Source organism: Dermochelys coriacea, chromosome 27 (genome assembly GCF_009764565.3).
Source record: "Dermochelys coriacea isolate rDerCor1 chromosome 27, rDerCor1.pri.v4, whole genome shotgun sequence".
In the NCBI taxonomy this organism is placed as follows: domain Eukaryota; kingdom Metazoa; phylum Chordata; order Testudines; family Dermochelyidae; genus Dermochelys; species Dermochelys coriacea.
In genome coordinates, this window is record NC_050094.1 from 7,120,097 (window position 1) to 7,145,881 (window position 25,785).

Consider the following 25,785-nt stretch of genomic DNA (forward strand, 5'->3'; position numbering starts at 1 on the left):
ACCGATCCCTGAGGAACTCCACTGGTAACCTCCCTCCAACCTTATACTGCTCCCTTACATACAATGCAACTCCCTCACCTTTTCTGTCCTGCCTGTCCTTCCTGAACAGTTTATATCCATCGATGACAGTACTCCAGTCATGTGGATTATCCCACCAAGTCTCTGTTATTCCAATCACATCATTATTCCTTGACTGTGCCAGGACTTCCAGTTCTCCCTGCTTGTTTCCCAGGCTTCTTGCATTTGTGTATAGACACTTGAGATAAGTCGCTGATCATCCCTCTTTCTCAGTATGAGGCAGGAGCCCTCCCCTCTCGCGCTCTCCTGCTCCTGCTTCCTCCCGGTATCCCACGTCTCCACTTACCTCAGGGCTTTGGTCTCCTTCCCCCAGTGAACCTAGTTTAAAGCCTTCCTCACTAGGTTAGCCAGCCTGCTTGCGAAGATGCTCTTCCCTCTCTTCATTAGGTGGAGCCCATCTCTGCCTAGCACTCCTCCTTCTTGGAACACCATCCCATGGTCAAAGTATTCAAAGCCTCTCTGACACCAATGCTTTCCTACTCCCTTGGATAGGCCACTTGAACTGTGCCTTTCCTTCTATCCTACAGCTATCTTGGGGTTCTTTGGAAAATTTGACAAGACAGTGCACAAGCCATCATCATTGCATCCAAATGGCCCAGACAGTTCTGGTATCTGAGTCTTTTGTGAATGTCAACCCCATTGCCCATCAACATTCAGTCCTTGTCAGATCTCTTGACTCAAGAGAATGGCAAGGTCAGTCATCCCAACCTGGATGCTCTTCATATCACAGCTTGAATGGTCGTTACATCTAGAACATTCCTGTCCTGGAACTGTGCAAGCCGTTACTGATAGCAGCAAGGACTCCACCAGATAACATTATCTTGCCGAAGGGAAGTGTAACAGCGACAGACCTGGGTCGTCGGTGTGCAAGGTCGAACCTGGGACCTCTGAAGCTTAGTGTATCAGCCTCTACTGCATGAGCAAAAAACCCACTAAGCCACCCTTCCAAATCCTAGCTAGATGTTTGATGTCAATGAAGGATGCCTTCCTCATCGCCATTTCCTTGACTAAAAGGGTAGGTGAACTTGAGGCCCTAATGCAGGGGTGGACAAACTTTTTGGCCCGAGGGCCACATCGGGGTTGCACAACTGTATGGAGGGCTGGATAGGGAAGGCTGTGCCTCCCCATACAGCCTGGCCCCTGCCCCCTATCCACCGCCTCCCACTTCCCACCCCCCTCAGAACTCCCAACCCATCAAACCCCCCTCTACTCCTTGACCCCTGACCACCTGCTCCCACCAGGACCCCCCACCCCTAACCACTCCCCAGGACCCTCCCCGCTCCCTGTCCCCTGACTGCCATGACCCCATGCACAACCCCACCCCTAACCGCCCCCCGAGACCCCACCCCCATCCAACTCCCCCTGCTCCCCATCCCCTGACTGCCCCCCAGAACCTCTGTCCCATCCAACCACCCCCTCCTCCCTATCCCCTTACTGCCCCTTATCCGAACCCCCCTGCTCCCCGCCCCCTTACCATGCCGGAGCCAGCCACACTGGCATGCTGCCCGACAGGAGCGGCAGGCCAGAAGACTGCCTGCATGGCGGTGTGGCTGTGGGGAAGGGGGAACAGGTTAGGGGCTGGGCAGGATGGTCCCGCAGGCCAGATGTGGTCCTCGACCATAGTTTGCCCACCTCTGCCCTAATGGCATACCCACCATACACAATATTCCATAAAGAGAGAGTCTCTCTACAACTGCACCTGAAATTCACTTGCCTGCGTTCTTCCCAAAGCTCCATGCTTCCAGCGAGGAGCGGAGGCTTCATGCCCACGACATGTGATGAGCAGTGTGCCTGCGACGTGTGATAAGCATTGATATTTTACCTGAAGAGAACAAAACAGATCAGAAAGTAATGTAGATTGTTTGTTGCCAAACAAAGCTGAATGAGCCTGAGAGCAAGCTTTTTCCTCCCAGAAACTCTCCAAGTAGATCTCTGGCTATATCCTACTTCGTTTCACATCTGCTCTTCCACACAAGCTACAGGATCACTCTACAAGGAGTCTCAGTAACCTCACTGCACAAAGTATCCCTACTTCTTATTTGCAAGGGAGCAATGTGGAGCTCCATCCACGCATCCAGAAGACATTACACCTTGGTCCAAGCCTTCTCCGCTGACATATCTTTTGGGATACAGGTTCTACAAGCAGCCATACCACCTACATCTTCACACCCTCCTCTTGTCACAGTACTCTTGTAAGTCACCCAGAGAGGAATACATATAGGGATGAGCACTGAAAGAAGAAAGGGAAGTTACTTACCTTATTGTACCTTGAGCTCTTCGAGATGTGTGGTTCCTATCAGAATTCAGCTATGCTTTCCCCTTCCCCTCTGCTTCGATCATGTCTGGATTAACAGTAAAGAAAGAAATGGAGAGGCGGCCGGTCCGCACCACCCCTTATAGAATCATAGAAGATGAGGGTTGGAAGAGACCTCAGGAGGTCATTTAGTCCAACCCCCTGTTCAAAGTATATACCTTCAGAACTGAGCATGAGGAAAGCAGGGTGCAGACACAGACTGACAGACGCCAATTGCAAGAATTCTCCAGTCTCAGGCTCTTGGAGCCATGCATACCTGCAGTAGAATACAGATAGGGACTGCATGTCTCAAAGAAATCCAATTACAGTAAGGTAAGTAACTTCCTTTTTTCTGCCTGTGCTCCAGCTCTTTTACACCCTGCATTCTGGTTGGTTGGGGAGCAGGCACACAAGGGCTACCCTACTCAGTCCAAAGGACTATGCCTCATACTCAATTTTTCCAGTGTCCACATGTAACCCTCACTTGTACTAGCCCTGGCAGCAACAGTCTTGTGCACATCTCACATCGTGCCAGAACTTGCAGGATCAAGACCATAGTCTCTAGAATATGTATATGTCTGTATGGGAATATTCTATGATGAACTGTGCAGCGTTAGCACGCAGTGACACATACCACCTAGGAGAGTGAACAAAAGCTTTGATAACAGAGCTGGCAGCACTATTAATTTTTCACATAAGAAAACTTACATTAAAAATAGAAACCCTCTGAGGATAAACCTCTGCTGTGGTGAAGTTCAAAGCAAATAATTTCACTTGGCTCTTTGATGTAGAAATCATTACTGTCATTCTCTGCTGTGTTTTTAAAAAAGACACTACTGTTAGAATCAGTTTTAGTGTGCAGTTACCATTGACAGAACAAGTGACTGCAGGTATTTATCAGCAAGTCCAAAGCCACTGCTTTTAGGTATAAGAAGTATTGCAGAGGTGACATGTGGCTCATGAATCCTATCCTTTATTCTGAAATAGTTCGTGCATGCCTTATTCATAACAACAGCCCAAACCATACATACAGATATATTATATATACACATACATTCTACCAGCCGCAGCTGGAAAACAATTAGGAACTACCTGCTGCCTGGGGCTGCATGGGTTGAGAATTGCACCTTTATCTTTTGGTACATGGACCCAGCCACATTAGAGGTGCCTGGATATGCCATTAATACCTACCATTAACATAGAGAGCTTTGTGTTCGAAGCTCTTTCCAAACCTTTTTGGACTATTCTTCAGTCACCTCTGTGCAGTAGGCAAGTGTGAGCGTTATTAGCTTTGTTTCACAGATGAGAAAATTGAGGCTGACAGGCCCATGTATGGAGGCAGTATCAGAGCCCAGAGTAAAGCTTCAGAGCCCCTGATTTCCAGTCCAGTGCTTAAGACTTCCTTCTCTCCCAAGGAAGGCCAGGAGCTGAGTTCTCTGAGTGGGCTCAAACCACCATCCTTTTGGTTGAGGTAAATGTATGGGACATTGCCCAACAGATAAGCGGTGTAATCAAGTTAGCCATAAGATGTACTTGGTGTATTAAACTAACAGTAGTAATGAGAGGTTTCAGAGTAGCAGCCGTGTTAGTCTGTATTCTCAAAAAGAAAAGGAGTACTTGTGGCACCTTAGAGACTAACAAATTTATTAGAGCATAAGCTTTCGTGAGCTACAGCTCACTTCATCGGATGCATTTGGTGGAAAAAACAGAGTAGAGATCTCTACTCTGTTTTTTCCACCAAATGCATCCGATGAAGTGAGCTGTAGCTCACGAAAGCTTATGCTCTAATAAATTTGTTAGTCTCTAAGGTGCCACAAGTACTCCTTTTCTTTTTGAGTAGTAATGAGGTTTGCTGTAGTGTTGAATTGCAGCTGCATCGTACAAAACTCAAGCAGTAGATCACAGTGTCTGTTTCCTTTTCATCCATTTTCTTTCCTCTTTATGGGCACTTCTGGAGGCTAATCGCACGTAATGATCATCCTTTGCAGTTTTGGTCAGTGTATTTCAGAAAACTGCTGCTATTGTAAACATTATATTTGCAAGATTATCTTCTTTAAAGGGACACCACTGACTGAAAATCTAGTCAATTTCAAAAAAAAAAAAAAGAATCCTAAAGAGGCTTCAGGTGCTACAACCACTTCAAACTGCCCCTGCCATTTTTCATGGTTTTCCAGTCATGTTCCCATTTGGCACATGATTTTCTGTCCGTCACTGCTGTGTGAAAGACTCACACAAACAGGAAAGTTTCTGATTAAACTACACACATGCACATGGACAGCAGTGAAACTGACTATACGCAAAATGCTGCCAAATAAACAAAATACATAAACTGAATAAACAGAAATAAATATATTTTCTCTGAAATCCTTTTCAGTTCTACTCATCTTAAGTATTACTTGTAATAATAGTAGGTACAAAAATTTCAGATGGCTGACTGATATTTAAGTTGATGTTGTACCTTTACGTTTATTGCATTTTGGGGAGAGGTACAATAGAATTATGTATAAGTTTAATGCTCTGGCCTTTGACCTATGAAGAAAAGGGTTCAAGTCCTGCCTTTTAAGGAAAACCATTGAAGATGTGTTTTGTTGTTCATCCTATTCTGCTAATGCATTGGTGCTGGAACTAGGTGTGCTGCCACACCCTCTGGCTTGAAGTGGTTTCTATCATACTTTACAGACTTTACAGTTTGGTTCAATGGCTCTCAACCTCCCACCATAAAAATTGTTCCTGCACTCCTCTGCTAATGGTCATGTGTCCATATTTTAAAACCATCCTACAATCTGGCAAATAATCATCAGTCTCTGTATTACCTGTCAGAGTTAAGGTTCATTGGCAGGGCTGCGTATGAGAAGCTTGCTGAACACCTGGCCCTGGTTTACAAATCCTTCACTTTCATGCTATGCTTAAAACAAAACGGTTTCCCTTTTAGAAAGTACTGTTGCTAAAGATTATCGTTCTTTGGATTTAGACATGCTGATAAGCCCTAGCATTGTGGAAACATTGATCCTCTAGTCTAGATTACTCAACTGCATTTAGATCATTCTAAGCACTGGTATATTAGTTTTTTCATTTGATAAGGTACTCATGGGATAGTGGCATGCTCTGTCCTTAAAAACCCTATTAAAGCTACAAGTCACATCATGTTAGCTTTGTGGGGTGGGGAGGGTTGTTGTTTTTTAAATGTACAGCTACATTGGTTCCAGAAAAGAAATTGGTTAAAAAAGTCCCTGAGGCTTCCAAGGTCTCAGAAAAGCAAAATAATGCAATACACATGCCTTTGTTCCTTGTCTGTAGTGTCAAGGGGAAGTTGCATACAATTCTCTCTCTTCTCACATGTGTTTTTTACTGTGGAGTACAACAAAGAAGGCAGTTCTAACAGTGCTTATTTATTTTTCTGGTATATGTGAACGATGTAGAAGATTGCCAGGCTGGCACTCAAAAAGATTGGAGGTCACTGTATCTGGGCTGCTTATACATTAATCCGGGCACTGCTCTTTGTAACTCTGCTTCTCAAAGTGTTCCTTCACATGAATCTCTCTGTTATTTTGTTTTTTTCCTTTTCAAAATACAGTATATTTAAATGTAAAAGGAGAAAGGAGTGTTGCTGTCAGAAGAAGCATTTCTAACAAAAACAAGAGATTCTTTTACCAGGAGATACTGTTTCCAGTCCATACAAGTCCAAGTATGGAACATTCTCTGGGGCCTGATCCTTCTCTGCTTTACATCTTGTGCTGCCACTTTCACCACTGCAAAGTGGATGTACAATTCTAAACTAATTTCTGATCTGGTTATGTTTTATACCTGCTTTTCACTGGTGTTGAATAACTACAGAGGGCCCAAAGCAGAAGAGAATCAGGTCCTTAATCTTTAAAGGGTCATTGTCAATTTGAAATACCAAAATTTTCAGCTGAAAATGTGTGTGTTATGGTTACAAATTACACGTAAGATCAGTAGAACTGAAAGAAGTTAATGAAATACATTTTCCTCTCTTTTTTTCCAGTTTACTTTATGCATTTGACAGCACTCAATATACATAGTCCAATTTCACTTTCCTGTCAGTTAATTAGCTTTTCCCTTGCTGAAACCATCTTTGTAAATATCAACAGGAAAGTTTAAAACCCCTTGTAATACTATTTTACATCAGAGTGGAATTACAACAGTGTTAGGGAGATATAACAGAATGAACCATCTGGCTGATTATATAAAAATTTCTTTCTGAAACTGGATTTTATTAAAATGTTTCATTTTTAAAAAGTTAAGCTGATGGTGTTCCCTCAAAGCACAGGTTTTCTCTGTAAAGTGATTTTAAAATGGCACCACTGGGTTCTGTGATTGCTGTATCTCACTGATTACAGTTCATACCTGTTCACATTACAAGTAAAACTACGTATTTCCTAATTTCCAATACTGGCAATTCCTCCAGAATCTGTAAATCAAGCATAGTTCTTAAATCATACACTCTCAGCAGTAATAAAAGTCCTGCGATTAGTTTATGCCATGGTATTCAAATCAGAATTAGTCCAGTTCATTCTCCAAAGCTGGGCTGGCTCTGCAAGGCTAACAGGAGTAAAAAGTACTGTTGTAAAATATTGCTTTGTCCATAAAGCCAGCAAATATGACTCAGAAAACACACACAGCAGATCTGAAGAATAAGGGCTAGTCTACACTTGAAAGTTAATTTAGGTAGGGTGCGAATAGCGGTTCTGGTTGATTTCTCCATGTAGACAAGCCCTGAGAAGATACCATTTATATGTGGTCACTTTTCTAACCATCCCCACAATTTAAAATGAGTTGACAGAGACCCAAAAGGAGAGAGAGAGAACACTAGATGCTGTGTCTATGGAGGAAACTTGAAACGAGATCCATGCCTCTCTTCTTTAACAGAAATGTTTTTCTAGCCTCAACTTCATGACCCAACACTGCTTATATCAAGGAATTAAAGTAAGAAAACATAAAGCAATTGGGTCTAAAATAGTGAGGTACCATTGAGAAGTATGCAGAGATACATCCTCATTAGAGGGACTCAACCAAACATCCAGGCTCTGTTTCAGCAGTTGTTTGGTCAGAGTTTACAACCAATTAAGAGCAAGTTCTTCAGCTTGCACCCTACAGACGTGGATCTGAGAAGTCATTCTCTGGGGAAGTTGTTTGAGTGAGACTGATAGCCTAGGTCTTCCTTGTAAGGCAGCACATAAGATCGGTGATGCTGAATGACACCAACCCCAAGGAAGACCCCTGGGATTTAAAAATGAAATGCGATTCTTCGAATACTAACTTTTTAAAATTCTTGTTCCTAGGAGTGGCCACACACTGCTTGCCTTTTGGTTTTCTCGTCAGGAGGGAAAGTTAAACCGACAACAGACTATTGAGCTGGGACATCACATTCTCAAAGCACACATTTTTAAGGTAACAAGAATTCAAGGAAAGGTTCACACCATCCTCTTCCCTGGTGCACAGAGTCTGTCTATTAGAGAGACATGGTGGGTGAGGTAGTATCTTTTATTGGCCCAACTTCTATTGGTGAGAGAGTCAAGCTTACCTGAGACCAACATGGCTACAGCCACACTGCAGTACCCACTATATAAGGTCTGTTCTTGTTGCAGTGTGGCTGTAAGAAGTGTTATTACTTCAGGCTTCCAAAACACATGAAGAAAGTTTAGCTTTTGAGAACTGGTGAGGACATGAGAAATTCTAAAGGGCCAGAAATTTGGGGAAATCTGCTTTGATTCTAAGGGGGAGGGGAGGATTAAAATCTGACAACATGTCTTGTCTCAATAAATTAGCGCACACTGCTTAAAATGCTCCTTGCCAAGTACTTCTGCATCCGACTTACGAATAAATGGCATTACAAATTTGACTGGACTTAAAATGTTGCCAGAGACAAAGGTTGGAATTCTGGTCACAGTATGCAATGCCTTCCTTATTACCCAGGTTTTCATTTCGTACCCCCACAGCTCTTCTGAAACTTTCTTAATGTTAAAAGTGACAGAATCATAAGTGGATAGGGCACTAGACAGGGTGTCAAGAGACCTGGATTTTATTCCTGCCTCTGCCACTACTTTTGGTCAAATTTCTTCTTCTGTCTGACTCAGTCTCCTTGTGTGTAATATGAGGTTGAGTTCCCTCCTTTTTAAAATGCTTTGTTCTTAATCTGTACATCTCAATGTATAAGAGTCAAGTATAGTTTGTTTATGATCTACCAGTGGGGGCAAAGCTGAGACAATGCATGTTTCCGCAGAGCTGAGCTTATTAAAAATAATGTCTGGTTACTACTCCTTAATGGTCCATTTTTACCCTCCACACAAAGAATGACCCAGGGGGTCACTAGTTAAGAGTCAAGTTTGACCCACAACTGGCGTCACGTCTTCAGGCCCAAAGAATGTTCACCAATCAGCATATGAATTGATTAGGCCACTGTAACTACTACAGAGAGAAAAAAAAATCATTTCTTAAAATTAATGGGAGCTGTGGGTACTCAGCACTTCCAAAAATCAGGGCACTTATTCAGGTGCTTAAACTTAGGCACCCACTTTGCCAATATTTTTTAGAACAACAGGCCTTATGAACATCCTGCTAGATCTCTTTATTTCATTGCACCCGCTATATTAATAATCATGTGTAATGGCAGGTCTGTAGCATTTCGGGAGATGATGGCTAAATTTGAGGTAAAGTGAGGAATCTTAATCAGCATATAATTTTCAGATCTTAACATACATAAGTAGCTTCAGATTCAGCCCTGACATTAATGGGGTCAGTTCCTATTAACATCAGTGCCAAAGCAGAATTTGGATCCTAGTCTTTATCATTTTACACTTTATAATGGAGAAAATGGCAGTATTTCAAAATCTAAATAAACCTGACGTTTCATTAAGTGCATGAGTTGGCAAGAGACTCCAACTTTAATTGAAAAATATTTACCATCCTGGAAAGTGTCTGTTAACATACGGAAGATGTCTGTATAGCTTTCTATTTCTAATTACTTGGCAAAATCCTTTTTGTATGATTTTAGTGAGAATAATTTGCCTTGGTGACAGATAAGTGTAACATCAGGTTGTACAGAAGTCCTACAGAGTTTTGAAAGGGGTTTGGGTTAGATGGTTTACATGTCAAAAGCACTGTAAAGATTAGGCCTTTGGTGTTTCTTAAATAGATTTATTTTTAATTCCTTTATTTACAGTAGTTGTTTGTTTAAGAGGATCTGCTTGTATTTTGTACCAAACTGAACCATAGCAGCCCTGTTTCTTGAAAGAGACACTTTCAAACTGGAACATTTCAAGGAGAAATATAAGTATCTTGTGTCTGTATTCCCATTCCTGTTATTGCAGATACTTTTTGTTTATGAGGAAGGGATTTATCCTTCACAGCGTCTCATTCTGCCTGGTCGTCTAGTAAAATTATTATCTTGTAGCTATGATATGAGCCTTCTGCCAAGTGAGATGCATGTCAGGTCATAAAGTCAGCTTAACTTTTTTCTGTGGTATTGTGTTGGAAGAGCAGCCTTATCTAAACACAAAGGTCCTGATTCTAAATTTACACTAGTTTTACACCAGCATAACCCCATTGGAGTTACCTTTTACACTGCTGTGAAAGGAGAATCAGATGCTAAACCATGGGTGGTAGGTGAAGCTTCCTCTTGGGGAGGCTAGCCCCTGCCTCACCTCTTCCAGCTGAAGCCCGGCCTCTTCTGGTTGAGTCCACACCCCCGCTCACTTCTCTCAGCCTCCCCCATGGCCCCAGCCAGGACGGGATGGGGGGCTGAGAGCTCGGCCTGACCACAACGGAACTCTTGTCCCTTGCCTGAGCCTGGAGCCCATCCCCTGTTCCACCCCCGGCCGCACCCCATTCTACCCCTTCCCCACAGCCCCGCCCCCACTCTGCCTCTTCCCCCAATAACCCATCCCCTGCTCACTCCCTTCCCCAACACTTTCCCACTGTGGCCTCGAGACCAGAAAAGCAGACCTGGGCACATGGCTGGGGGAGGTTTTTCTGGGGGGTCCCAAATTGGCCGGGGGCCCATGGGCTCTTGTGGTAATCTGCCACTCTCCCATCTCCCCTCCCCCTCCTCCCCGGTGGCATGAGGTTTGGGGAGGCTTAGCCTCCATTGCACACCACCCATGTGCAAAACATTTAGTTGGACTAGGTGGAGGTGTGGGTTATACACAGATGTTATTCTGGCTAATAAAATAAAATTTAAAAACCGTATTTGTCCTAATACATGTGTTTGTCCTGTCACATCCCAAAAGGATCGTATCATTTGAGTCTCTGTTCAGGACTGACCCAGGTGTAGAATTTCAATGTGTGATAAATCAGTGATATCCAAAATCACTGAATAACAATCACAAAGAGATGTTTTGACAGATCTGTGTAGGGAAACTTGCACATTGCCTGTTTGCACTGTGGCTCAAGCAAGTGTCTTTTAGCCCCCTCACTTTTATGAGCTTAAATACCCTCATGTTGTTTTTTTTAAAATAACAAAGTATAAATGTCTTCAGTAACTGATTTAAAAGATTAAGAAGGGATCTTAACAGATGGGAACCAGCTTGGAAACAATGGCATGCAATGAAAGGGCATCAAGGGAAACTTACAAAAATTACACCAGCAAATCTAAACTTCAAGGTAACATTGTTTTAAACATCAAGCAATGAGAAGTCCTTCATTTCAGTCATAACTGTCCTGCCTAAAATGTTAGTAATCCAGAAATGAACTTCCCTTGTCCCTCGATTAAGAGACTGATTAAAATTACATGCAATGAAAACAGGCTAATGGAATGAAAAGTTGTCTAATATTCCTTGAAACAGGATTGCAAAAGATCATTACATTGAGTTTAGCTGGCAAATTGTCTTAAAGCAGAGGCCCTTCACTACTGTATTTCAGTTCTAATCTTTTCATAGGTCACAAACAAAAATTAATTTGGTGTACATCTAGTCCCTGGTGGATATTTTTCTGCATCACAAAATCGCGATACAATCTAGTATGATGTAGACAAAGGTTTTTAAATACCCTGGAGATGTAAGAGGTTAGGACTGAGATGCTTTGACAAAGTACTGGGAGGATCCTGTTCTGAAACAGCTAGGGTTATATAGTAGGTGAGGACTCAGGTACATTGGCAGAACTGCTTTGGAAGAATTTAGAACTGAAATAGCGCTGAGGTCCATACACCCGAATTTCAGTTCATTGGCATTGCTTTAGGGGAAACCTGCACAAAGTCAGTCTTTACTAGTCTCCTGTTCCTGTGTATGAACATATTAACGAGATTAAACCCATTCCTCTTATTTCAGAAGTTTAATCTTGTATTAAAGTCGGATTCATTGTTGCTGACAGATAGAGCCTGACTTTATAATTCAGGACTTGAAAAGAAAAGGGAAGAATCAGACACTAGCTATGAATTGAGGAGAAATGGTTTCTGCTGCTGAACTCTTTTTGTATTGAATGTGTTTATTTCCTAGAAAACAAGTGCCCTCTTCTGTTGATCAGAGTGTCCTGCATAATCCAAGTCTATTTGTTTCAGTACAGTTTGCTAACCGTTTGCTACAATATTTTATCTTCAGATGGCTATTTTGAAAGGTGCAGATATGCCTTCTCATGTCACACCTGATAGAGATTATAGAAGCTTATTTATTAATGTAATAATACACTAATCATGTTTAGTATTTCTTTTAAATTGCTGCTTCTAATTTATCCAAATTATACAATGCTCACCTAAGTAACTGAAATAAATGTTGCTATGTCATTGTTTTATAGTGTGTGATATAAAAAGCAGGGAGTAATAATTGCCAGAATTCCCAAGGTCTTTGCTTCCTACCCCCAAGTACACACAAACTTTTCCTCTACACGCATAGAGTCAAATAAAGTAAAAATCTTAAATGAATCAAACTGTACCATAGAATCTCTATGGATAGAAATTCCATGCTTGAATAATAAGAGTATAGCAATAGGAATATACTACCAATCACCTGACCAGGATGGTGGTTGTGAAATGCTCAGGGAGATTAGAGAGGCTACAAAAACAGAAACCCAATAATAATGGGGGATTTCAAATATCCCTATATTGACTTCATACATGTCACCTCACCTTGTCCTGGAACTCACAAGGGGAGAGGCAAGTCTTGATTTAGTCGTAAGTGGAGTTACAGCATCTGGTCCAGGAGGTGAATGTAGCCGAACTGCTTGGTAATAGTGACAATATTGTAATTAAATTTAACATCCTTATGGGGAGGGGGGGAAGCACCAAAAAAACTCAACGCAGTAGAATATAACTTTAAAAGGGGAACTACACAATAATGATGAAGCTAGTTAAATGGAAATTAGAAAAAACAGTCACAAGGGTGAAATGCCTACAAACTGCATGGAGACTATTTAAAAATACATAATAGATTCTCAAATTAAATATATTCCCCAAATAAAAAAAATAGTAAGAGGGCCGAAAAAATCATGGAGCAGGTCCTCAAGGAATCTATTTTGAAGCACTTGGAGGAGAGGAAAGTGATCAGGAACAGACAGCATGGATTCACCAAGGGCAAGTCATGCCTGACCAACCTGATTGCCTTCTATGATGATATAATTGGCTCTCTGGATATGGGGAAAGCGGTGGACGTGATATACCTTGACCTCAGCAAAGCTTTTGATACGGTCTCCCACAGTATTCTTGCCAGCAAGTTAAAGTAGTATGGATTGGATGAATGGACAATAATGTGGATAGAAAGCTGGCTAAATCCTCAAGCTCAACAGGTACTGATCAACGTCTCGATGTCTAGTTGGAAGCCAGACTCAAGCAGGGTGCCCCAGAGGTTGGTCCTGGGGCCAGTTTTGTTCAAAATCTTCATTAATGATCTGGATGATGGGATGGATTGCACTTGCAGAAAGTTCGCAGATGACACTAAGCTGCGGGGGAGAGGTAGATATGCTGAGGGTAGGGATAGGGTCCAGAGTGACCGAGACAAATTGGAGGATCGGGCCAAAAGAAATCTAATGAGGTTCAACAAGGACAAGTGCAGAGTCCTGTACTTAGGATGGAAGAATGCCATGCACTGCTACAGGCTGGGGACCGACTGGCTAAGCGACACTTCTGCAGAAATTGAGAAACTGAGGATTACAGTTGACAAGAAGCTGGATATGAGTCAACAGTATGCCCTTTTTGCCAGGAAGGCTAATGGCATATTGGGCTGCATTAGTAGGAGTATTGCCAGCAGATTGAGGGAAGTGATTATTCCCCTCTATTCGGCACTAGTGAGGCCACATCTGGAGTATTGCATCCAGTTTTGGGCCCCCCACTACAGAAGGGATGTGGACAAATTGAAGAGAGTCTAGCAGAAGACAACAAAAATTATTAGGGGGCTGAGGCACATGATTTATGAGGAGAGGCTGAGGGAACTGGGCTTATTTAATCTGCAGAAAAGAAGAGTGAGGAGGGATTTGATAGCAGTCTTCCAACTACCTGAAGGGGGGTTCCAAAGAGGATGGAGCCACCATGTTCTCCGTGGTGGCAGATGACAGAACAAGGAATAATGGTCTCAAGTTGCAGTGGGGGAGGTCTAGGTTGGATATTAGGAAGCACTATTTCACTAGGAGGGTGGTGAAGCACTGGAATAGGTTACCTAGGGAGGTGGTGGAATCTCCATCCTTAGAGGTTTTTAAGGCCTGGCTTGACAAAGCTCTGGCTGGGATGATTTAGTTGGGATTGATCCAGCTTTGAGCAGGGGGTTGGACTAGATGACCTCCCGAGGTCTCTTCCAACCCTGATCTTCTATGATTCTATTAAATGCTACCACGGCTAACCAGCAGAGTAAACGAGACGTTTAGAAACAAAAAGGCATCCTTTAAAAATCGGAAGTCCTGATCTTACTGATTGTGATAGAAGGGAGCATAAACTCTGGCAAGTCAACTATAAAACTATAATAAGGCCAAGTAAGAATTTGAAGAGCAGCTAGCCAAGAACAGAAAACTAACAGCAAAAGAAAAAAATTAAGTACATGTGAAAGCAGGAAGTCTGTCAAACAATTATAAGTGCCACTGCACAATCGAAGTGCTAAAGGAGCACTCGAAGACAAGGCCATTGCAGAGAAGCTAAATGAATTCTTTGCTTCAGTCTTCACTGCAGAGGACATGGGTGAGATCCCCACATCCAAGCCATTCTTTTAGGTTAGAAGTCTGAGGAACTGTTCCAGATTGAGGTGTCAGTAAAGGAGGTTTGGAGACAAACTGACCAGTTAAACAGTAATAAGTCACCAGGGCCAGATGGTATTCACTAAAGAGTTCTGAAGAAAAGTAAGCAGTCATGGGATAAGAGGAAAGGTCATCTCATGATCCATAACTGGTTAGAAAACAGGAAACAGGGTAAGAATAAATGGTCAGTTTTCACAATGGAGAGAGGTAAATAGGGTCTCCTAAAGATCTCTGCTGGGACCTATGCTGTTCAACATGTTCATAAATAATCTGGAAGAGGGGATAAACAGGCTGCAAAATTTACAGATGATACAAAATTACTAAAATAGTTAAATACAAAACTGACTGAAGAGTTACAAAGAGATCTCACAAAAGTGAGTAATAAGGTGACAAAATGGCAGATGAAATTCACTCTTGATAATGCAAAATAACACGCACTGGAAAAAATAATCTTAACTATACATGCAAAGGGTAGGGTCAAAATTAGCAGTTACCACTCAAGAAAGAGATCTTGGAGTCATTGTGGATAGTTCTCTGAAAATATCTGCTCAATGTGCAGTGGCAGTCAAAAAAACGAACAGAATGCTAGGAGCCATTGGGAGAGAGATAGTTAATAAAACAGAAAATATCATAATGCCACTATAAAAATCCACGGTACGCCCACACCTTGAATACACACTTGAATAACATCTCAAGAAAGATATGTTAGAATTGGAAAAGGTGCAGAGAAGGGTAGTTAAAATGATTAGGGGTCTGGAACAACTTCCTTACAAGGGGAGAGTAAAAAGACTGGGACAGTTCATCTTGGAAAAGAGATGACTAAGGGGGGAATATGACAGAGGTCTATACAGTCATGAAGGGTGTGGAGAAAGTGAATTAGTTACCCCTTCACATAACACAAGACCTAGGGGTCACCCACTGAGATTAATAGGCAAAAGGGTTTAGAACAAATGTAAGGAAGTACTTCTTCACACAATGCATAGTCAGCCTGTGGAGCTTGCTGCCATGGGATGTTGTGATGGCCAAACATATCACTGGGTTAAAAAAAGAATAAGATAAATTCATAGAAGATAGGTCCGTCAATGGCTATTAGCCAAGATAGTCAGGGATGCAATCCCATGCTCCAGGTGTCCCTAAATCTCCAACTGCAGAAACATCTAGCCCTGGCCATTTTTTGAAGACAGGATACTGGGCTAGATGAACCATTGATGAACCAGTATGGCCGTTCATATGGTCTTTATTTGATAAATGTTTAGCTAAAAGCTGCAGGATTTGAAAATAATAAATTTAGAAAACTGTTAGTTCTTCATGAGGACAAACACCTTCTATTGTTTTTCTAAAATAAAATGGTTTTAAATGGTAAGTATATTTAACTGAAAAATACCTTTAAGTATTCACAGTAGTTACTATTTGTTACGTAGGTAGTACAATCCAGCCACTTGACTGACATGCGCTATAATGGTCTCTAGATAAAAAAATGTTCAGGTCTGTGGTATCATGAGGTTAACACAAAAGGTTACTAATGCAAGTATATAGAGGAACACGTCAGATTACAATGGCAAAACAGTCATTGCTGTTTAATACCAACAAATTATGATGATCAAACAATGGCAGTAAAAATCTATAGAGACTTTATGTGTAATTATTTCATTATCCTAGGCCTAGTATGGTCGTTTACATTATTGCAAGATGGGTGTAAAACACTACCAACTTGAACTGGTAGCAGTTGCACCCACTTTGCACAAGTGTAAATGACCGCACAAGGTTCAAGGCAGTGGGAAATCAGCTCTTACATGTCAAAATAGTAGCCAAAGACATCTGTACAATTCCATGGAGACGACAGTAGAAATAATGTTAAAGCACTATAGAAGTAAAGCTATCCTTTTAAAACCCGATCCAAAAATAGGCTCCCCTTTTCTTTTGCCTGTCATCAGGCCACTGATTAATATCTGTTTGTTATGAAGAAATTATCATTCTTATAGCAGGAAAGCAAGTTCGCTTGACTATTACATGATCTATAATTTAGTGCTGTTCAAAAAGACTTTAGTACTTGGTATCTAGTAAGCATAAAATAACTATGTTTACCAAATAAGAAGATATTTGGAGATAATCTAATATTAGATATGAAAATGTCTACTCTCTTTTGGTAAAACTTCCTTAATTTATCTTGCTATGATGGAGTATGTAGTACAAGTGGAGTAAGCTCTGTGAATAATAAGAATATTTTGTGAATCAGTTTCTGCCACGGTATTAGGTACTTTATAAATAAACAAAAAAAGAATGCCACGTTACCCAGTGTAATGGGATTCTCTGAAAGAGAGCTCAATGGACCCCTGTAACCTCAGAGTGACATGGCTGGTTTAAAGGTACTACGTTGGTACTAACTTGTTAGTACTAAATTTGTTAGTCTCTAAGGTGCCACACGTACTCCTTTTCTTGGTACTAACTTGGGGATTCTTTCTTGGGGCTACAAGTTATTAGTTCACAGCAGGGGTCTAACGTGATAAATGGCTTCTGTGGCAACTTTAGTCTGTAGAGACTATTCTTAACTGGCAGGGAAGAGTATTTTGGTTAGCATTCTCATTCTCCATTAAAGAAAGATGCACTGGGAAGGGAATATGAGCCTTTAACAGTAAGCCACAACTGCACGTTTCTGTGTCACCAGCAGCTCATTACTGTGACATTTTACATCAACGGAGGATCTGCCCCACTGCATCTAGTATTTTTTTTTAAATAAGGGTTTTGTATTGCCAGCACTTTGTTGATAAAGGTTGAATTTTAAGTGAATGTGATTATTATAAATGCTTAAAGTTATTCTCAGCTATCTGGCTTTTTATTGTTAGCAGGAATCTAATTCTACAGCCTGAGATCTGTGAAATTCTTTTGTTAATTAATATTTTCTATTACATGTAGTAATTCCTTCTGCATAATATAAAGCAAATACGTTGGGTACTAGAACTAACTGGATCAATCTCTCTCTTTAGGGGCTGAGTAAAAAAGTAGGAGTGTCCTCATCTATCCTGCAAGGGCTTTGGATCTCCTACAGCACAGAAGGTCTTTCAATGGCATTGGCATCTCTGCGAAACCTCTACACCCCTAACATAAAGGTACTGTACAGAACAGACTGTTGATGAGCTGGTTCAGTGCTTTCAGCCTCCAGTGGTCCAAGTACAAAAGATTCTCCAAGGCTCCAGTTCAGCAAGGTCCTTAGCATGTGTGTAATGTTAAGCATGTGAGTAGTCTCACTGAAGTCCATGGGACTCCTCAGAAACTTAAAAAGAAAAGGAGTACTTGTGGCACCTTAGAGACTAACAAATTTATTAGAGCATAAGCTTTCGTGAGCTACAGCTCGTGAAAGCTTATGCTGTAATGAATTTGTTAGTCTCTAAGGTGCCACAAGTACTCCTTTTCTTTTTGCGAATACAGACTAACACGGCTGCTACTCTGAAACCCCTCAGAAACTTAGTTACACAGGTATGTAAGTAACTTGTTGAACCAGGACCTTGGTCTTTAAGTGTCCAGTTAAGATTTGATACCAATGAGTAGCGACTCCCCAACTCTTCTACGTTCAGCAGGGATTTTCTGTTAATTCCTATAAAAGAGCAAAAAGAACAGGAGTTCTTGTGGCACCTTAGAGACTAACAAATTTATTTGAGCATAAGCTTTCATGGGCTGCAGCCTACTTCATCAGATGCATAGAATGGAACATATAGTAAGAAGATATATATACATACAGAGAACATGAAAAGGTGGAAGTTGCCATACCGACTCTAAGAGGCTAATTAATTAAGATGAGCTATTATCATAGAATATCAGGATTGGAAGGGACCTCAGGAGGTCATCTAGTCCAACCTCCTGCTCAAAGCAGGACCAATCCCCAATTTTTGCCCCAGATCCCTAAATGGCCCCCTCAAGGATTGAACTCACAACCCAGGCCAATGCTCAAACCACTGAGCTATCCCTCCCCCCAGGAGGAGGAAGAGAGGGGGAACTTTTGTAGTGATAATCAAGATGGCCCATTTCAGACAGTTGACAAGAAGGTGTGAGGATATATAACATGGGGAAATAGATTCAATTTGTGTAATGATCCAGCCACTCCCAATGGCATAAAAGAGCAGGGTCATATCTGTTCCTGCTGACCATCCCTCATTGCCACTGATCTCTCCCAAATATACAGAAAGCCCCATGGGTGTTGTAAACCTGACAGTGCCTTGGGGGTTTGTCTGTTCTAGAGTTCTTTTCTTCTTTTCATCTCAGGGCGTTTTTGCAGCTATGGAAAGCAATATAATGTCGCCATTCATTCATGTGTATAGCTTGTTCCTCCATTAAGCCCAGCCTGGTCATGTCCCTGCATATGATGTCCCACCATCTAGTCAGTGGTTGGACTTACCTTGCTTGTATTTGCTGGGATAAAACAGTGTAGAGCTGTGTCCCCCAAGTGGTGGGGGGAGGTAGCCCATCTTGGGGAAACCCAAAAGGGTTGCACTTGCCATGAACCAAGTATATCTAGATGAAGGAAAACTCTTGATTTAAGACCCGGGAAGACAGAGCTCACTTAGCCTCTTCAGGCAAGTCTATCTATTTAGAAGGAAAACTCTGATTATAAATCTGAGCAGGCCAAGCTAGCGTGGAACCCTGGTATCTATTGCTATCAGGCTATGAGACATGGCATTCCCATGAGCTGGATAGGGTGGATTGGTCTAAGAAGCCATTGCATCCTAAGTTCACTTGTGGTAGAAACAGAGTTCTTTAACTTGAGTTAATTGCCAATTAAGTTGAGTTAGCTGACACATTTTTACATGCTAGCATGGACACTCTGCAAACATTTGTGAAGTGTCCAGATTAGCATGTACAAATATTTTAGCTAGAGTGGAAAAAAAATCAAGTGCAGACATAGCTTTAGAGAACCTTCTGGGCTTGCAGATCTCTCCCCACATGAGGGTGGGGCCAGCCAAAGAGAGCCTCCTCATAAGGAGAGTTGGCCCTTTGTCCTCCTCTCTATCCCTTCCCTATCAGGGGCCCTCTTTCATGTAAGCTTCATGAGCTGTCTCTTTCGCTCTGCAACCCAGAGCAAGGAAGGCAGCAGGAGGGGAAGCAGCAATTGGGTGACCAGTAAGCATCACAAGGCCCCTGTTGGATGGATGATCAAGCAGTTGCAAAACCACCCCACTGTCTTTCCCCATGTGAGGCTCCCTGTCTAAGGCCAGTTTGCTCCAACACCACGCAAATTACAGAACAAAGTTCAGTCTGAAAATGCTAAAGATTAGACAGCGCTCCCTCTACCTAAAAAAAAGCCATGTTTTGGGCTTGTCTTTTTGTTGAAACATTGTGGTGATGAGTTTCTCTTTTGCCCTTCAGGTCAGTCGGTTGTTAATTTTGGGAGGTGCAAATGTTAACTACCGGACCGAAGTTCTGAACAATGCCCCAATTTTATGTGTCCAGTCTCACCTTGGTTACACAGAGATGGTGGCTTTGTTATTGGAGTTTGGGGCCAACGTAGATGCCTCTTCTGAAAGTGGCCTGACGCCTCTTGGATATGCTGCTGCGGCTGGATATCTGAGCATTGTTATGCTACTGTGCAAGAAACGGGCCCAGGTAATGAGACTGTATTTATCTGATGACACTCTGACTTCCCAGGAATTCCATATTTACATGAAGGAGAAAGCAGGTAGCATGTGAAGTACATATCAAACCTCGGAAAAGAAATTGAGCCACTCTTAGCTTTTTCCTTTGCCATGTAATGTTTCTTAACAACACCCTTTCCTCTGGGTTTTGCACATGAAGATAGGCTAAATGATATAAACAGACTGTCTACTCTCTTGGAACATTTTCTATACAGTCTAAACCAAATTCCTACAGTTACCAAGTGCTGGCATCTTCAGAAGCTTCAGCATTCTACCCTCTTACTTACAAAGCCACAGTTACCCTTCATTATTAAATGCTTAATCCTGCAAGGGGCTGGACATCTCGTGTGAGTTTGCTGGACCACACATAGTATTGGGCATTAGTTATGTCATGGTGAGGATTCTCCTTCTTCAGGAGGGACTGGTTACTGCCTGAACATGGGTAGCTTCAGTGAACTGATCTGGTATGGCAAAGCCTGTGTTCTTATATGCCCTAAGTGCAGCATCAGCAATTAAAATATATCTGAAGAGATGCCAACTCTGCCCTCTTGTGTTTTTGTCTAGAGGGAGCATTTCAAAGGCACAAGAAAGCAGTCAGGTATTCAACTCCATTGGAAGTCAATGGGAGGAAGGCACCTAACTCCCATTTGCGCCTATGAAGATTCCGCCCCTGCCAACACACGCAGTTACTAGCTGTCTAATGTCTACCTTGCCTGTCTACTTAGGCTGAGATTTTCAAGAGTGCAAGAGAGTTAGGTGCCCAGATTCCATTGAATTCAATGAGATTTGGGACCTTGCCTTAATCTCTCTCTAGCCCATCTCTTTTTATCTAAGGCACCTATTCCCATGGTATCCAAGCATTGTATTAAAAATAGCACTGTGTGTGCCCTAATTGGCAGGTCTCACATTTTCCATTGTTCCTTGTGTGAGTGAGGGGTTTTTTTATTGCAGTTTTTGTTCTTGTGATAGAAAAGATTAGAATCCTGTTTGTAGTTGCTCACAGGTGAAGCCACAATGCTGGCTAGGTTGCTTTTCTATGAGAATGTGCTACTTTGAAACATGTCATTGGCACAAAAGGCATAGCAGTTCTGCAGGGTCTGTAATTAGCATTCGGGAATGCAGGCCTGATACTGGAACTGAGGAATCCTGCCTTGCTAATGGCTTCCTGAAGTCATTTCTCTACAAGTCCTTGACCCTCCACAGTGTTAAATAGCAACATTGTTTTGCAACATCCAATACACCAGGGGTTCTCAAACTGGGGGTCGTGACCCCTCAGGGGTCACAAGGTTATTATGTGGGGGGTCGCAAGCCATCAGCCTCCACCCCCAAACCCCACTTCTACTCCAGCATTTATAATAGTGTTTAATATAAAAAATGTGTTTTTAATTTATAAGGGAGGGGTCACACTCAGAGGCTTGCTGTGTGAAATGGGTCAGCAATGCAAAAGTTTGAGAACCACTACAACACACCGGTTGGAAATATTCCTTGAACACTTCTGCCAAACTTGTCCAGTAAGAATACCCTTTGTTTAGCTTTGTGGTGAGCATTTCAGCGGTTAATAGTGTGTAATGAGTCAGGTTTCAAACATTTTGTTGAACAGAAAATTTTTGCCCATAACTGGAATGGCAGCCTCCTGGAAACAATTTGTGGTTTCTGTAAATGTTTTGCCTCAGTTCTGAAAGCAAACTAAAGGCTTGTGTGGTTTTAATACGAATGTCAGGATGTCAGGTTTTGCTGAGTTGTCAGGACAATGTAAAGGAAAAAATAGACTTTAAAAAAAGATAAGCTGGGTGGCTCCCTAACACTGACTGATAAGAAGCTGTTTTAATAAGCTTCCAATGGAGTTCCATTATATCCTCAGTCAGGGGAAATGGGAGGGAAATCCAGGGCACGGAATGTGATTTTAAAAATCCCCATCCCAAGTGGAAAAAAAGAAGCTAGCTTTCATGAGTATCACCCTTCAGTACTGTGAGAATATACACAGTGTTCTGGTAGCAGCTATTTTTGGTTCAAAGATGTTGGGTTGTATCATGGATAAATTAAACAACAATGGTCATGTGCATTTCTTGAACAAACTGATATGTTGTTCAGCAGTGAAGTGGTTAATGAGTAGAAAGACTCTAGTTGAAATGTTTTGCTGTGATACTAATACTATTTGTATTATGGTAGGACCTAGAAGCCAAAGGTCACATTGTAGACAAACACATAGAAAGCAGTCCTCAGGTTCCTAGTAGGATATCAGATTATATCATCACCACCTTAAATTTCTGTTTTAATTAATGTTTCTCTGCTGCCCCCTTCTAGTGAGGCTGACTAAGGTGCAGCTGACTAAAACAAGCTGACTAATCATTCTAACACTGGACTCATTAGGAGTTATTTTTGCTCATTTTGAAGAATTGTGAAATGGTGGGTTTAGAACATTCTCTTTTGACTCGGTGGCTTTTTGTATCCTGAGGCAGAGAAAGTCAATGGGTAGAATTTCAGTGCGACAGGAACTACAGTTGGCGTACTTGAGAACACAGCGGAAACGTGCTTTTGCGGGAATGAAGCCAGTATGCTTTTAGTGTGACGAAAACCGAAGCTGTAAAGTGGTGACCTACCCAAAGAAAACAGCTGTGGCCAAGAGGATGTCTGTCCTCAGGGCAGCGATTCTTTAGGAGTGAACTTTGACTGGTTATGGATGGGATGGTTAACTAGAAGAATGCAGAGAATGTGCATCCTGCACACGTGGTATTATTACAAAACCAGGGCTGGAGACGCTGCGAAAGCCATGGTTTTTCAAACATGAGTTTGGTTTAATTTTATTTTGTCTTTCTGGTCCTCTGAAAGGTGGATCACTTGGACAAAAACGGTCAGTGTGCCCTGGTTCATGCGGCTCTCAGAGGTCACCTGGAGGTAGTGAAGTTCTTGATTCAGTGTGACTGGACAATGGCTGGGCAACAGCAGGGGGTATTTAAGAAGAGCCATGCCATACAACAGGCACTGATTGCAGCAGCCAGCATGGGCTACACTGAGGTAAGACGTAACTACGCTGTTCGGGATCTCTGTGGGATACAGAAATAATAGGTTAGCTGTGTTCCCTGGTCACAAGGCTGAGCACAGAGGGTCTAGGAGGTGTAGTCAGTAACTTCCTCCCAAGTCAGTAGGATCCACTGATTTCTTGGCAACCTTGGTGGCCTGGGCAAAATCTATGCAGGCTTCCATCCAGAGGGAGAGTAAAAAGCCCCTAATTTATTTGAATATACCTTTAAGTAGGCAAAGGTAAAACCATGTACTGCTTACCCCACTTCCCCAGTGAGGGTAGGGGACTCTGAGATCAGGCAGTTGTTGGTTATATGCACAGAGATGATGATATGTAAAATACTGTTTATTTTCCTGTTGGGAAGTAATATTTGGCTAAAAAATTGTTTCTGTTTAAATAAAACCCCTCTCATTAATTTCATTAATCATGAAACTTCAATCCATGAAAACATAAGTAACATGATCAGATCAGAAGAGTTAATCAAAGGGAGCTGCGTAAATCACACTGTCGAAGTGAACACAAGTTGAATTGCTTAGGAACAGATGTGCCTTTGAAGCAACAGAGCTTCTCTGCAACCTGGTCACATGACTCCTAACAGCACACAGGATTATTTTAATGGGAAACTTCCCCAGAATTTTACTGAGATATTTGTCATTTTTTTAAAAAGTGGTTTCAGAATTATTTACTGTGTATGCAGCGCTGTAAATGGACATGGCACTTCACAGATAAATAAAGATGTGTAGTCCATGTTCTGAAACGCTGACAGCCATGGGAGGTGGAAAGCCAGGGGAAGTAGTGTTATAATTAGTAATTATATAATAATCATTCCATAATTAAAATGTATATAATTTATAATTATAGTAAAGTTAAGGTGGAATGTTACTGCAACTGATTAAACAGTTTGCTGACATAGCAAGCATGATCATTTTTCTTCTAGCAGTTAAGCATGTATTAAAGCTGATTGAAAACTGGTTTAGTCTGTGACTTCAGGCTCCCCAGGTCCCGTTGTACATGCCATTGCTTTTCAGTAATGGTCAGCACAGGCAGGCAGCTTAGAAATGGCAATTGTAACTGAAACCCTTTCTTTTCATAGCCCCTTGCACGTTGTGTTCATGAGAGATGCTTCCTGCCCTTCTCTGCTGTCAGGTTGCTATGCTGAGTACAACAGGCACTATTGCCCCACTCTTGCCTTTAGTGTAGCTCTTGGTAGAGGTGTCCCTTCTTAGATAAGAAAAATGTACCTTTATCTATCTATAAACTCTGTTCTCTCCTTAATCTCTTGCTTTCTCATATTATCTTACTAAGCACTAAGCCAATTTCAAAAATTTACTCTTGGAGGAGATTAATTCATTTCTTTGAAACCCAGTCTACACTGGCCAGGGAAATTATGTTGGTACCTTTAAGCGATCTGCTTAAATGTCATTCATGCTAGGCGAACAGGAGTTCTTGTGGCACCTTAGAGACTAACAAATTTACTTGAGCATGAATACGATGAAGTGGGCTGTAGCCCATGAAAGCTTATGTTCAAATAAATTGTTAGTCTCTAAGGTGCCACAAGGACTCCTGTTCTTTTTGTGTTTACAGACTAACACGGCTGCTACTCTGAAACCTGATTCATGCTAGGAAGGAGCTAATTCTTTCTAAAGGCAGCCCAATCTAGTGATTCAAACTCAAGACAGTCAGGAGACTGGAGTTCTGTTCTACACTCACTTGACTCACTTTTTAAGCTTAGGAAACTCACATTATCTGTCTGTGCCTAAATTTCCCCATCAATAAAACGGGGATGTTAGTATTCACCCACCTTTCTAAAGCACTTTAAGATCCAAAAATGGAAGTCACTAAAGCACTATTTCTTCACTGGTCGCTCTGGGTAACCCAGGAGCTAAGGAGCAGTCACTGCATGCACAGTATAATCTGTATACAAAACATACACAGCCTCTGAGTCGTTAGGTAGCACCACTATAAAGACTCGTCATGTGCAGTTGTCTCAAGAGACTTGTTTTTTCCCTTGTACAGGGCAGCGGGCTCACTTGCTGATCTCGGGAAGAATATTTACCTACGCTGAGGTGCCAGGCAGAGACTTTGTTCATTTTCTTTTGTTTATTCAGAACAGCTTATATTAAGATGTCAGCAGTTTATATATAACATGCTGAAGTTCATGAGCTGACATGTCTCTTTGTTTTAGATCGTCTCCTACCTGCTCGATCTTCCAGAAAAAGATGAAGAGGAGGTGGAGCGAGCACAGATCAACAGCTTTGACAGCCTGTGGGGAGAGACAGGTAATTTCTATAGATGCTGCAGTTTCTATCTTTCATGGTTGTGTTTGTGGATTCCACTAATATCAAATACACATTTTAGACCTGCGTATGTCATGACTTACTGAGGGGGATCAGTTTCTTTGATTTGAACTTCCCTGCAGATGCTAAAATAGGCTCTGTAACCTGCTTTATTATTTTTCCAAAAAGTGCATGGCTTGATTTTACTGAGTACCTGGAAGATTCAGGTGTGCAGGACCTCTGAAAATCAGGCCAGCAATCTTTTCTGGGACATCTTCCACTGTATTCAGCTAGATGAGCTCAGAACTCTCTTTTTCTACTTTGATG

The 25,785-nt window shown here is 41.8% G+C and overlaps 1 protein-coding gene across 8 annotated transcripts in view; it reads left to right on the forward strand.

Moving 5' to 3' along the window:
* TANC2 (tetratricopeptide repeat, ankyrin repeat and coiled-coil containing 2) overlaps positions 1 to 25,785 on the forward strand; it is a 702,178-nt gene that overhangs the window by 645,241 nt on the left and 31,152 nt on the right. For all 8 annotated transcript variants that reach the window (XM_043503351.1, XM_043503352.1, XM_038385380.2 and 5 more), the window contains 5 exons: positions 7,672 to 7,780; positions 17,521 to 17,643; positions 19,895 to 20,131; positions 22,990 to 23,175; positions 25,368 to 25,461. In XM_043503351.1, coding sequence (XP_043359286.1) covers positions 7,672 to 7,780; positions 17,521 to 17,643; positions 19,895 to 20,131; positions 22,990 to 23,175; positions 25,368 to 25,461 — 749 coding nt within the window. The remainder of the gene's footprint in view (positions 1 to 7,671; positions 7,781 to 17,520; positions 17,644 to 19,894; positions 20,132 to 22,989; positions 23,176 to 25,367; positions 25,462 to 25,785) is intronic.